Source organism: Scyliorhinus canicula, chromosome 15 (genome assembly GCF_902713615.1).
Source record: "Scyliorhinus canicula chromosome 15, sScyCan1.1, whole genome shotgun sequence".
Classification (NCBI taxonomy): domain Eukaryota; kingdom Metazoa; phylum Chordata; class Chondrichthyes; order Carcharhiniformes; family Scyliorhinidae; genus Scyliorhinus; species Scyliorhinus canicula.
In genome coordinates, this window is record NC_052160.1 from 7,797,337 (window position 1) to 7,810,375 (window position 13,039).

General features: G+C 47.8%; 1 protein-coding gene across 2 annotated transcripts in view; it reads right to left on the reverse strand.

The window, feature by feature from the left end:
* cfap70 (cilia and flagella associated protein 70) overlaps positions 1-13,039 on the reverse strand; it is a 126,767-nt gene that overhangs the window by 25,706 nt on the left and 88,022 nt on the right. For both annotated transcript variants that reach the window (XM_038820691.1, XM_038820692.1), the window contains 4 exons: positions 12,468-12,601; positions 10,754-10,869; positions 7,310-7,480; positions 5,290-5,445 (listed from right to left, as the gene is read on the reverse strand). In XM_038820691.1, the coding sequence (XP_038676619.1) occupies positions 5,290-5,445; positions 7,310-7,480; positions 10,754-10,869; positions 12,468-12,601 (577 nt within the window). The remainder of the gene's footprint in view (positions 1-5,289; positions 5,446-7,309; positions 7,481-10,753; positions 10,870-12,467; positions 12,602-13,039) is intronic.

The window sequence follows — 13,039 nt, forward strand, 5'->3', positions numbered from 1 at the left end:
TGCACTTCAGTACTGCGCCGCTGTTCTATGGGCACCCGGTGCGGAGAGGGGTGGGGAAGGAGGAGGATCTCCTCATGAACTAGGGCCGAGCAGTTGCCATACCAGGCTCTGATGCAGCCAGATAGATGCTTTCTCTGGTGCATCTGTAAAAGTTGGTAAGAGTCAATGAGGAAGTACAGGCGCTGTTGTGCTTTCTTGGTCATAGCATCGACGTGGGTGGACCAGGACAGATTGTTGGTGATGTGTACCCCATGGAATTTGGAACTACTAACCATCTCCACCTCGGCACCACTGATGCTGACAGGGGTGTGTATGATATTTTGCTTTCTGAAGTCAATGCCCAGCTCTTTAGATTTGCTAACATTGAGGGAGAGATTGTTGCCGTTACATCACTCCACTAGGTTCTCTATCTCCCTCCTGTATTCTGACTCATCGTTGTTCGAGATCCAACCCACTACGATCATGTCATCAGCAAACTTGTAGATGGAGCTGGAGCCAAATTTTGCCACACAGTTGTGTGGACAGGGAGTATAGTGGGGTCTAAGTACGCAGCCTTGCGGGCCCCCAGTATTGAGGACTATTGGGGAGGAGGTGTTGTTGTTTATTCTTACTGATTGTGATCGATGGGTCAGAAAGGCGAGGATCCAGTTGCAAAGTGAGGAGCCAAGTCCTAGGTTTTGGAGCTTTGATATGGTGTTGAAGGTGGAGCTGTAGTCAATGAATAGGAATCTGATGTAGGACTCCATGTTGTCAAGATGTTTCTGGGATGAGTGTAGGGTCAGGGAGATGGCACCTACTATGGACCGGTTGTGGTGGTATGCGAATTGCAGTGGATCTAAGCATTCTGAGAATATGGAGTTGATGTGCCTCATGACCAACCTCTCGAAGCACTTCATAATGATTGATGTCAAGGCCCACTGGATTATAGTAGTTGAGGCACATGGCCTGGTTCTTCTTTGGCACCGGTATGATGATGGTCTTCTTGAAGCAGGTGGGGACCTCGGAACGGAGTAGGGAGAGGTCGAAGATCTCCGCGAACACATAGAACATAGAGCAGTACAGCACAGAACAGGCCCTTCGGCCCTCGATGTTGTGCCGAGCAATGATCACCCTACTCAAACCCACGTATCCACCCTATACCCGTAACCCAACAACCCCCCCCCCCCTAACCTTACTTTTTAGGACACTACGGGCAATTTAGCATGGCCAATCCACCTAACCCGCACATGTTTGGACGGTGGGAGGAAACCGGAGCACCCGGAGGAAACCCACGCACACGGGGAGGACGTGCAGACTCCGCACAGACAGTGACCCAGCCGGGAATCGAACCTGGGACCCTGGAGCTGTGAAGCATTTATGCTAACCACCATACTACCGTGCTACCGTGCTGCCAACTGGTATGCGCAGGCTCTGAGTGCATGACCAGGGACCCCGTCCGGACACATCGCCTTCCGAGGGTTCACTTTGAAGAAAGTCATTCTGACTTTGGAAGCTGTGACAGTAGGTATGGGTGTGTCAGAGTCTACTGGGCAATTGACAACGGTTTGATGGTTTCCTGCTCGAGCCTAGCATAGAATGCATTGAGTTCATCAGCGAGCTGCCGGAGATTCTTTGTAGCAAGTTATGTTGTTTAAGCCTTGCCACAACCAACGAGATTCCGTGACATTAGTCTGGGACTTATTCTGATATTGTCTCTTGGCATCCCTATGACTTTGCGGAGTTTGTACCTGGATTACTTGTATAGATCAGGGTTGTCTGTCTCGAATGCCTCAGACCTGGCCTTCAGTAGGGAGTCAATCTCCCGATTAGAATCATAGAATTTACAGTTCAGAAGGAGGCCATTTGGCCCATCGAGTCTGCACCGATCCTTGGAAAGAGCAACCTACTTAAACTGAAGCCCATGCATCCGCCCTATCCCCATAACCCAGTAACCCCACCTCACCTTTTTGGACACTACGGGGCAATTTAGCATGGCCAATCCACCTAACCGGCACATGTTTGAACTGTGGGAGGAAACCGGAGCACCCAGAGGGAACCCATGCAGACACGGGGAGAAAGTGCACACATAGTTTACCCGAGGCCAGAATTGAACCCGGGACCCTGGAGCTGTGAGGCAGCAGTAGTAACCACTGTACCACCGTGCTAACTAAGACATGGTTTCCGGTGAGGGAATGTACGTACTACCTTCTTTGGCACGCAGTCTTCTACACACTTGCTAATAAAGTCTGCAACGGTGTCATACTCATTTAGGTTGGTCACTTGAGTTCTTAAATATGGACCAGTCCAGATTCCAAGCAGTCACATCGGAACTCTTCTGTTGCCTCGGACCAGCACTGCACAACCTACTTAACCAGATTCTCCCCATTAAGTTTCTGCTTGTATGCCGGGAGAAGGAGCACCGTCTTATGGTCTGATTTTCCGAAGTGCGGTCGAGGGATGGATTGGTAGGCACCCTTGATTTTTGTGTAGCAGTGGTCAAGTGTTGTCGCCCCTGGTGGGAAGGAGATGTGTTGTGGAATTTTGGCAGTATATTCATGAGGTTGGCCTGGTTGAAGTCCCCAGCAATGATGAACAAGGCCTCCGGGTGTTCTGTTTCATTGTTATTTATAGCGGTGTACAATTCGTCAAGTGCCTTCTTCACTTCTGCCCGGGGTGGGATATAGACCGCTGTGAAAATGGCTGAAGTGAACTCACGTGGAAGATAGTATGAGCGGCACTTCACATTCAGGTATTCCATGTCCGGGGAGCAGTAGTTCGCCAGGGTCGCCATGTCCAAACATCAGGAGGGGTTGATGAGGAGGCAAACCCCTCCAACCTTCGCTTTGCCCGGTGACATCATGCAATCCATCGATGTATTGAGAAGCTTTCAGGTTGTATGGCACAGTCTGGTGAGGCAGGGGTGAGCCGTGTCTCCGTGAAACAGAGCACACAGCAGTCTCTTATTTCCCTCTGAGAGGCAAATCTACCGTTAAGTTAGTCCAGCTTGTTTTCAATCACTTGGACATTTGCCTGGAGCCTGCTGGGGAGAAACTTGAAACTGCATTGTTTTAGTCTCACCTGCAGGCCGCCGTGTTTCCCTCACTTCCTCGGTCGGCGGCTGGATGGATCCTGGGATCTGATGGGAGAGGTTTGACCTAATAGAAGGTAGGTGGTTGCGTTTGGTAGGGGCCGGAACGCTGGTTTCATATTCGGGGTTGCCGGGGGGGGGGGCATGTTTGTGATCTGGTCGGACCCCAGGTATCCACGAGTATGGGGCTATCTTTCTGCGCATGCGGGTCCTCGCGTGGCGTCTCCGCCGTTTTGGGGGTCGTTAATCCCGGTCTGGGTCACAAGCAGGGGCTTCCTGGGTCAGGTTAGGTCGGGTCCCGTGTTTCCTTTCTTCTTTAAGAAGTAGTAAATGTCGGGGTTGGGGGTGGTGGTGTTGGGGAGTGTTGTGTCTTTTTTGGGGGTTCTTTGAGGTTATTATAAGTGGAAAATGGGGCAAGGGCATCGAGTTAGGACATGGAGGGGTTTTGTATTATGATCTGTGGATAGAACAAAGAACAAAGAAAAGTACAGCACAGGAACAGGCCCTTCGGCCCTCCAAGCCTGTGCCGACCGTGCTGCCCATCTAAACTAAAATCTTCTACACTTCCTGGGTCCGTATCCCTCTATTCCCATCCTATTCATGTATTTGTCAAGATGCCCCTTAAATGTCACTATCGTCCCTGCTTCCACCATCTCCTCCGGCAGCGAGTTCCAGGTACCGACTACCCTCTGTGTAAAAAACTTGCCTCGTACATCTACTCTAAACCTTGCCCCTCGCACCCCTCCACCCTGGGAAAAAGCCTCTGTCTATGTCCCTCATAATTTTGTAGAGCTCTATCAGGTCGCCCCTCAACCTCCGTCGTTCCAGTGAGAACAAACCGACTTTATTCAACCGCTCCTCATATCTAATGCCCTCCATATCAGGCAACATCCTGGTAAATCTCTTCTGCACCCTCTCTAAAGACTCCACATCCTTCTGGTAGTGTGGCGACCAGAATTGAACACTATACTTGCAAGTGTGGCCTAACTAAGGTTCTATAGAGCTGCATCATGACTTGCCAATTCTTATACTCAATGCCCCAGCCAATGAAGGCAAGCATGCTGTCTGCCTTCTTGACTACCTTCTCCGCCGTGTTGCCCCTTTCAGTGACCTGTGGACCTGTACACCTAGCACTTTCTGACTGTCAATACTCTTGAGGGTTCTACCATTCACTGTATATTCCCTCCCTGCATTAGACCTTCCAAAATGCATTACCTCACATTTGTCCAGGTTAAACTCCATCTGCCATCTCTCCGCCCAAGTTTCCAAACGATCTAAATCCTGCTGTATCCTCTGACAATCCTCATTGCTATCCGCAATTCCACCAACCTTTGTGTCGTCTGCAAGCTTACTAATCAGACCAGTTACATTTTCCTCCAAATCATTTATATATACTACGAACAGCAAAGGTCCCAGCACTGATCCCTGCGGAACACCACTAGTCACAGCCCTCCAATCAGAAAAGCACCCTTCCATTGCTACTCTCTGCCTTCTATGACCTAGCCAGTTCTGTATCCATCTTGCTAGCTCACCCCTGATCCCGTGTGACTTCACCTTTTGTACCAGTCTGCCATGAGGGACCTTGTCAAAGGCCTTACTGAAGTCCATATAGAAAACATACACTGCCCTACCTGCATCAATCATCTTTGTGACCTCTTCGAAAAACTCTATCAAGTTAGTGAGATACGACCGCCCCTTCACAAAACAATGCTGCCTCTCGCTATTACATCCATTTGCTTCCAAATGGGAGTAGATCCTGTCTCGAAGAATTCTCTCCAGTAAGTTCCCTACCATTGACATAAGGCTCACCGGCCTGTAGTTCCCTGGATTATCCTTGCTACCCTTCTTAAACAAAGGAACATTGGCTATTCTCCAGTCCTCCGGGACATCACCTGAAGAGAGTGAGGATCCAAAGATTTCTTTCAAGGCCTCAGCAATTTCCTCTCTAGCCTCCTTCAGTATTCTGGGGTAGATCCCATCAGGCCCTGGGGACTTATCCATCTTAATATTTTTTCAAGACGCCCAACACCTCGTCTTTTTGTATCTCAATGTGACCCAGGCTATCGACACACCCTTCTCTAGACTCAACATCCACCAATTCCTTCTCTTTGGTGAATGGTGGTCACTTGCGTTTTGTAAATAATTTGAAAATGCTTTGAATAAAAATATACATTATTGTGAAAAGGAAAGGGAGTTGATGAGAGAAATAAATGTGAACTGACCTTTCACAGAGGATCTTCTCTTTTTATTGACTGTCCCTGACGCAGTTTTCAGAATGGTATCTACACCTGCACCTGTTCCAGCCAGGCTCGGAGCAGATAGTGTACTAGGGGATTCTTGGGTCACAGGTTCAGGTTCCTCGATTGCAACTGGCTGATCTTAAAGAGACGTAAACAAGATTGTGTTCATAAACTGCATTGCTATTGCAGAAAATACGGAGGCTAGGGATTGAGGGTGATTTAGAGATGTGGATCAGAAATTGGCTAGTTGAAAGAAGACAGAGAGTGGTAGTTGATGGGAAATGTTCAGAATGGATTTCAGTTACGAGTGGCGTACCACAAGGATCTGTTCTGGGGCCGTTGCTGTTTGTCATTTTTATAAATGACCTAGAGGAGGGCGCAGAAGGATGGGTGAGTAAATTTGCAGACGACACTAAAGTCGGTGGAGTTGTAGACAGTGCGGAAGGATGTTGCAGGTTACAGAGGGACATAGATAAGCTGCAGACCTGGGCTGAGAGGTGGCAAATGAAGTTTAATGTGGAGAAGTGTGAGGTGATGCACTTTGGAAAGAATAACAGGAATGCGGAATATTTGGCTAATGGTAAAATTCTTGGTAGTGTGGATGAGCAGAGGGATCTCGGTGTCCATGTACATAGATCCCTGAAAGTTGCCACCCAGGTTGATAGGGTTGTGAAGAAGGCCTATGGTGTGTTGGCCTTTATTGGTAGAGGGATTGAGTTCCGGAGCCATGAGGTCATGTTGCAGTTGTACAAAACTCTAGTACGGCCGCATTTGGAGTATTGCGCACAGTTCTGGTCGCCTCATCATAGGAAGGACGTGGAAGCCTTGGAACGGGTGCAGAGGAGATTTACCAGGATGTTGCCTGGTATGGAGGGAAAATCTTATGAGGAAATGCTGATGGACTTGAGGTTGTTTTCGTTAGAGAGAAGAAGGTTAAGAGGTGACTTAATAGAGGCATACAAAATGATCAGAGGGTTAGATAGGGTGGACAGCGAGAGCCTTCTCCCGCGGATGGAGGTGGCTAGCACGAGGGGACATAGCCTTAAATTGAGGGGTAATAGATATAGGACAGAGGTCAGAGGTGGGCTTTTTACGCAAAGAGTGGTGAGGCCGTGGAATGCCCTACCTGCAACAGTAGTGAACTCGCCAACATTGAGGGCATTTAAAAATTTATTGGATAAGCATATGGATGATAAGGGCATAGTGTAGGTTAGATGGCCTTTAGTTTTTTTCCATGTCGGTGCAACATCGAGGGCCGAAGGGCCTGTACTGCGCTGTATCGTTCTATGTTCTATGCATAAGAAGAGCGTAAGAAATCGCAGCAGCAGCAGGCCATACTGCCCCATGAGTGTGCACTGCCATATAATCCACTCTCCTTAGCCCTAGTTAGCCCTCGATTCCCTGAGTGCCTCAAAATCTATCAATCTCAACACTGAATATACTCAATGGCTGATCGCCCACGGGGGTAAGAGGATTCCAAAGGTTCACAACTCTCTGAAAGAAGAAATTTCTCCTCATCTCAGCCTAATAATCTATAGTCCCAGACTAATGATCGAGAGGAATGAATTCAAAAACCATCGCGGCAGCTGGGGACTTTAAATTCAATGAATGAAATAAAATCTAGAATAAAAAAATAGTATTAGTATTAGTGACATGAGACGATAAGATTGTTGTAAAAAGCCATCAAGTTCACTAGTGCCATTGGAGAAGGAAATCTGCTGTTCTTACCGGGTCTGGTTTATATGTAATTCCGTATCCGCAACAATATTGGTGTCTCTGAATGGGCCCAGAAAACTACTCAGTTCTCAAGGGAAATTAAGGTGGACAACAAATTATTGGTAATTGAAGGTAGCCCATGAACATTTGAAAACATTCGAAAAGCTACGGTAACATCTCTGTTTTCAGCAATATTTAAAATTTCTCAATGGCCGAGGGGTAGGGGCTTCTCACAGATACTCGAGAGGAGGTAATAAACTTTGGAAAACAATATGTGTCCCCTTACCTTTTTTATCGCTCTCCGGTTCAGCTTCCGGCACCTCGGCTACCTTCACCTTGTCCACGATCACCTCATCCAGAGACTTCTTCAGTGTCTCAGCTGCTGTCTGAAGCTTCCTAGCCTCAGCGAAGGCCATTTCAGACAGAATTGTACGCTCCTGACTTTCATAGAACAGCCCTGAATACACAAATATTCCACTTACAAACTAGAAGCAAATTAAGTTATATGCTTTTAAAAAACAAAAACATGTAGGTTATACCTTTTTTTTTTCTTTTTAAATGTAGAGTACCCAATTCATTTTTTTCCAATTAAGGGCCAATTTAGCGAGGCCAATCCACCTACCCTGCACATTTTTGGGTTGTGGGGGCGAAACCCACGCAGACACGGGGAGAATGTGCAAACTCCACACGGACAGTGACCCAGAGCCGGGATTGAACCTGGGACCTCGGCGCCGTGAGGCCGCAGCGCTAACCACTGCGCCCACCGTGCTGCCCTATGTAGCTTACAGCTAGATATGATCAAACTCCCAGCAGATGAAATTCTGATGTTTCCCTCTTCTGTCTGCCAAATTAATTAAACACAAATACTTAGATAAATAAACTTAGGTAAATAAACTGCCTTTAAACACATGCTACAATCTAGCACGGTAGCATGGTGGTTAGCATAAATGCTTCACAGCTCCAGGGTCCCAGGTTCGGTTCCCGGCTGGGTCACTGTCTGTGCGGAGTCTGCATGTCCTCCCCGTGTGTACGTGGGTTTCCTCCGGGTTCTCCGGTTTTCTCCCACAGTTCAAAGATGTGCGGGTTAGGTGGATTGGCCATGATAAATTGCCCGTAGTGTCCCATAAAGTAAGGTTAGGGGGGGGGGGGGGGGGGGGGTTGTTGGGTTACGGGTATAGGGTGGATACGTGGGTTTGAGTAGGGTGTTCATTGCTCGGCACAACATCGAAGGCCGAAGGGCCTGTTCTGTGCTGTACTGTTCTATGTTCTACAAGTTAAATCACGAGCTCAAGTACTCCCAGGCAGTACCTCTCATTTGAATCTACTTGTTCTCACTGAATGCATGGTGCCACCTTTTAGCTTGTCTGGCAAGGGAACTACTATTTAAACCTAGCTGTTTCATTTGTTGATTTTGCAAACCCTTAGCAGAACTGGTGAAGTACAGCAGTTTCACAAACCTCACTGTGCACTCTCTAAATGACACTCAATAACTGAAATATTATAGATCTTGGCTGAGAGGGACCCTTTGCCTCTGCACCTACCACCACCAACCTGGCAATTTGAAGGTACCGAAGAGTGATTTCAGGGGAGGCATAGCTAGTCACCAGCATAGGGAAAATAGATAAAATATATGTTATGCACACAAATGTAAACTCGTGTACCTCTCAAAGGCAAGTTTGCAAATAACATGGCAATGTGTAATTATGCTTTAATTGATGTTATATACCACTTACATAATTAAAGATATGTATGTAAATGTATGCAATCGAGAACAATGAATCCAAACAGATCCAATTCATTGACACTGCAATTTGAATAATTATTAAAAATTCATGTTTGTGGTGTTCTCATATGTATAGATGTGTATTGAGATGAATGTAGGAATTTCAGATATATTGTATTATATGTAATTGATGCAGTGAGGGTTCAAAGCCTGGGCTAGTGTGTGTGACTGCTGCAGTCACGTTTTTAAAAATCCTGATTTGAAAGCCAGCTCGGCCCTTTTAAGACATATGTGCAATTAAAGCATCGTAAAAGTAAGATCATAATTCATCCCAGCTATGGATATGGTTTGCTGAAGTTGGGCTAATGGAGGGTTCCCTGGGGAGTAGATAATTATAGACACCGTGTACAATGATGTAGCTAATGGGAGGAGCCAAGGGCTGAAGCAGTCAGGTGTTGAGTTCTGGAGTTTCAGTTGAGTTTTGATTTGTCTGTGAACAGAACAGCACCTTCTCTCAAAGCAGTTTAGTTAGAAAAAGATTTTTGTCTGTAAACAATGGACGGCACGGTAGCACTGTTGCTTCACAGTGCCAGGGACTCAGGTTTGATTCCCAGCTTATGTCACTGTCTGTGTGGAGTCTCCCCGTGTCTGTATGTGTTTCCTCCGGGTGCTCCAGTTTCCTCCCACAAGTCTCGAAAGATGTGCTGTTAGGTGAAGTGGGCATTCTGAATTCTCCCTCTGTGTACCCGAACAGGCGCCGGAGTGTGGCGACTAGGGGCTTTTCACAGTAACTTCAGTTGCAGTGTTAATGTAAGCCTACTTGTGACACTGATAAAAGATTATTAGATTAGATTATTATTAGAACAGAGGTTTCTGAAAAGGTTGGCAGTTTAAACAGTAGTTTGACACAACCAAGAATCTGCAAGCTGTTTACTGGAGAATCTCTCTCTCAAAGTGGTCTATCCAAGACATCTCTTTACAGCAAGTATTTCTGAGTTGGCTAACTGTATTTAAAAGTGGATTTTGGCATTTTGCTTGAGTGGAGACAAATGATAGCAGTTCGGAATCAATGTTTCATTGTCATTGTTAAGCATTGTTTGATAAATAGAACCCATCTGTCTCTGTCTTAAAGACAGTGATTTGGCCTCCACAGCCTTCTGTGGCAATGAGTTCCACAGATTCACCACCCTCTGGCTGAAGAAATTCTTTCGTCTCCGTTTTAAAGGGTTGTCCCTTTAGTCTGAGGCTGTGCCCTTGGGTTCTAGTCTCCCCTGTTAGTGGAAACATCTTCTCCACGACCATTCTATCTAGGCCTCTCTATTCTGGAAGTTTCAGTAAGATCCCCCCTCATCCTTCTGACCTCCATCATGTACGTATCCAGAGTCCTCAATTGCTCCTCGTATGACAAGCCCTTAATTCCCGGGATCCTTCTTGTGAACCTCCACTGGACTCCCTCCAAGGCCACCACATCCTGCCTTAGATAAGGGGCCCAAAACTGCTCACAATATTCAAAATAGGTCTGACCAGAGCCTTATACAACCTCAGCAGTAAATCCCTGCTCTTGTAGTGTAGTCCACTTGAAATTAATGCTAACATTGCATTTGCCTTCCTAACTGCCAACTAAACCTGCATTTTAACCTTAAAATCACCATTCATGGGAGAGCTGCAACCAACAATTAAATGGGATGAAAACAACAAATCCCAGGGGCCGGGAGGTCTTCAGAGCTGGTGGACCTATGTTCACATCAAAACTCCATACACTTATCCTAAGGATTTGGAAGGAAAAGAACTCCCTCCTTCCCCGACTTCAGGACTGTAACAATTTTACCAATAAATCATACTGTGGTAATGATAATGATGTTTCCCTCTTGTCCAGAGCAGGGACTATCCTGATGTGCATTCTCCTGATGGGGTCGCAATGATGTTGGAATTAAGTGGTGTCTTATACTAAGTCTTGTAACACTATAAGAGAAATGATAGTGAATTGGATTGCGAATTGAGTCTTACCCTGGATTGTCCAAGCTAACACACTACTCGGCTCAAAGCACCTGGCACTTTCAAAGAAACTGTCAGCCTCTTCATAGCGTTCATTCATACACGCTAGAATACCACAGAGAATAAGGCTGGAAGAAACGTCACCAGATTCAGTCAAACAAAGAAATCATTATAAATGCTGTAAAGTCTATTCTAACATATTGTCAACTTACTAATCACATTCTGGGTATGTTTTGACTCAAGGCTACCACCAAGTAAAGTAGGAGTGTACACTCGACCAATGTGCTGAACTCTGTACTGGTACTCGGGAAGGTCCGAGTGACTGACACAGCATCTTTGTGCTGACCTCTGTACTGGTGCGAGGCAAGGTTCGAGTGACTGACTCAGCATCTTTGTGCTGACCTCTGTACTGGTGCTAGGGAAGGTCCGAGTGACTGACACAGCATCTTTGTGCTGACCTCTGTACTGGTGCGAGGCAAGGTTCGAGTGACTGACTCAGCATCTTTGTGCTGACCTCTGTACTGGTGCTAGGGAAGGTCCGAGTGACTGACACAGCATCTTTGTGCTGACCTCTGTACTGGTGCTAGGGAAGGTCCGAGTGACTGACTCAGCATCTTTGTGCTGACCTCTGTACTGGTACTCAGGAAGGTCCGAGTGACTGACTCAGCATCTTTGTGCTGATGTCTGTACTGGTGCGAGGCAAGGTTCGAGTGACTGACTCAGCGGGCGGACTTCTCCGCTCCCGTAAAAAATCGGGAAGGCCATCGTGAACTCGGCCGAGTTTCACGACGGCCTCGGAGGCCGCTCCTCTCACCGTATTCACCCCCACCTGGAGGGCTAGGAACGGCACTCCGTAACTCTCGGCCACCGGGCCATGACGTTTGCGTCAAGGCGGCGCGCCGAGAATGACGCGACGGCGGCGCCTATGTGACGTCAGTCACACATGCGCAGGTTGGCCGGCTCCAACCCGCGCATATGCGGCTGACGTCACGACGGCTGACAGCTCCAACTCGCGCATGCGCGGTGGCCGTCTTCCCCTCCGCTGCCCTGCAAGACGTGGCGGCTTGATCTTGCGGGGCGGCGGAGGGGAAAGAGTGCGTCGCTTTGAGACGCCGGCCCAACGATCGGTGGGCACCGATCGCGGGCCAGTCCCCTCCCGAGCACAGCCGTGGTTCTCACTCCCCTCTCCGCCCCCCACAAGCTTCAAACGGGCCTTTGCCGCCCATGTTCACGTCAGGCCGCTCGGCCCATCCGGGTCAGAGAATCGCCAGTCGCCGTGAAAAGCGGCGAGCGGTGATTCCTCCGAGCGGGGGGTGGGAGAATCGTGGGGGGCGCCAGGGGGCGTGAAATGAGTCACCCGGACCTCCTGTGATTCTCCCACCTGGCGTGGGGAGCGGAGAATCGCGCCCAGCATCTTTCTGCTGATCTCCGTACCAGGGAAGGGGTGAGTGACTGATTCAGCATCTCTGGCGGAAGGCAAGAAGGAGCAGCGGGAATTGGACAGGTTATTCACCTGTCCAATTGAAATGACCTCCATCAACCAAAATGGTCCGGGCTGTCCAAGGACATCGTCCAGCAGGCTGTGCAATCGCTCCTCCCCCCTTATAGATGCTCCAAACCAAAATGAAGGGCCAAAATCCACACTTTTTCCTAGCGTAGCTACACTAATTAGGCTGTCTAAAACATTGTTAGTAAGCGTGGCTGGATTAGCATGAGTGATTCTGACCTGTATATATGCTCCTGGTTTACAGCTATAGCCTCACGGAAGCATTCCTCTGCTTTGGCATGGTCATTTAACAGAAGGTGGAAAGTACCATAGTCAAACCAATGTTCAGCATTGTTCCTGTCACGTGCTAATCTCTGCAACAGAAAAAGTATTTTGTTAATAGCGAAATTGTTGATTATCCACAGGATCCCACTGCTGAAGACAATGAGCGGGAAGTCTTGTTGTGCACGTTACTCAAGTGAAAAACAGAGCAGGGATCCAACTTCGAGGCCAACCTCCAGCATCGGAAATGCATCCAGTGCTATTTTGATTCAGTTGCTCTGGAGTCATCCCTGATGTCGGCCTATAATAGACAGTAAAAGCCTCAAATAAAACAAAATACTGCAGATGTTGGAAATCTGAACTAAAAACAGCAAACGCTGTTTGAACTCAGCAGGTTTGGCAGTGGAGGCGGCCAGCCATTGGCCGGCACTGGGATCTTGTGGTACCGTTATTGTTGCTGGGGTTTCCCATTGTATGCACCCCCACAGCTGGAAAACCGGGTTCCCCTCCACCATGAACCACTCCTCACC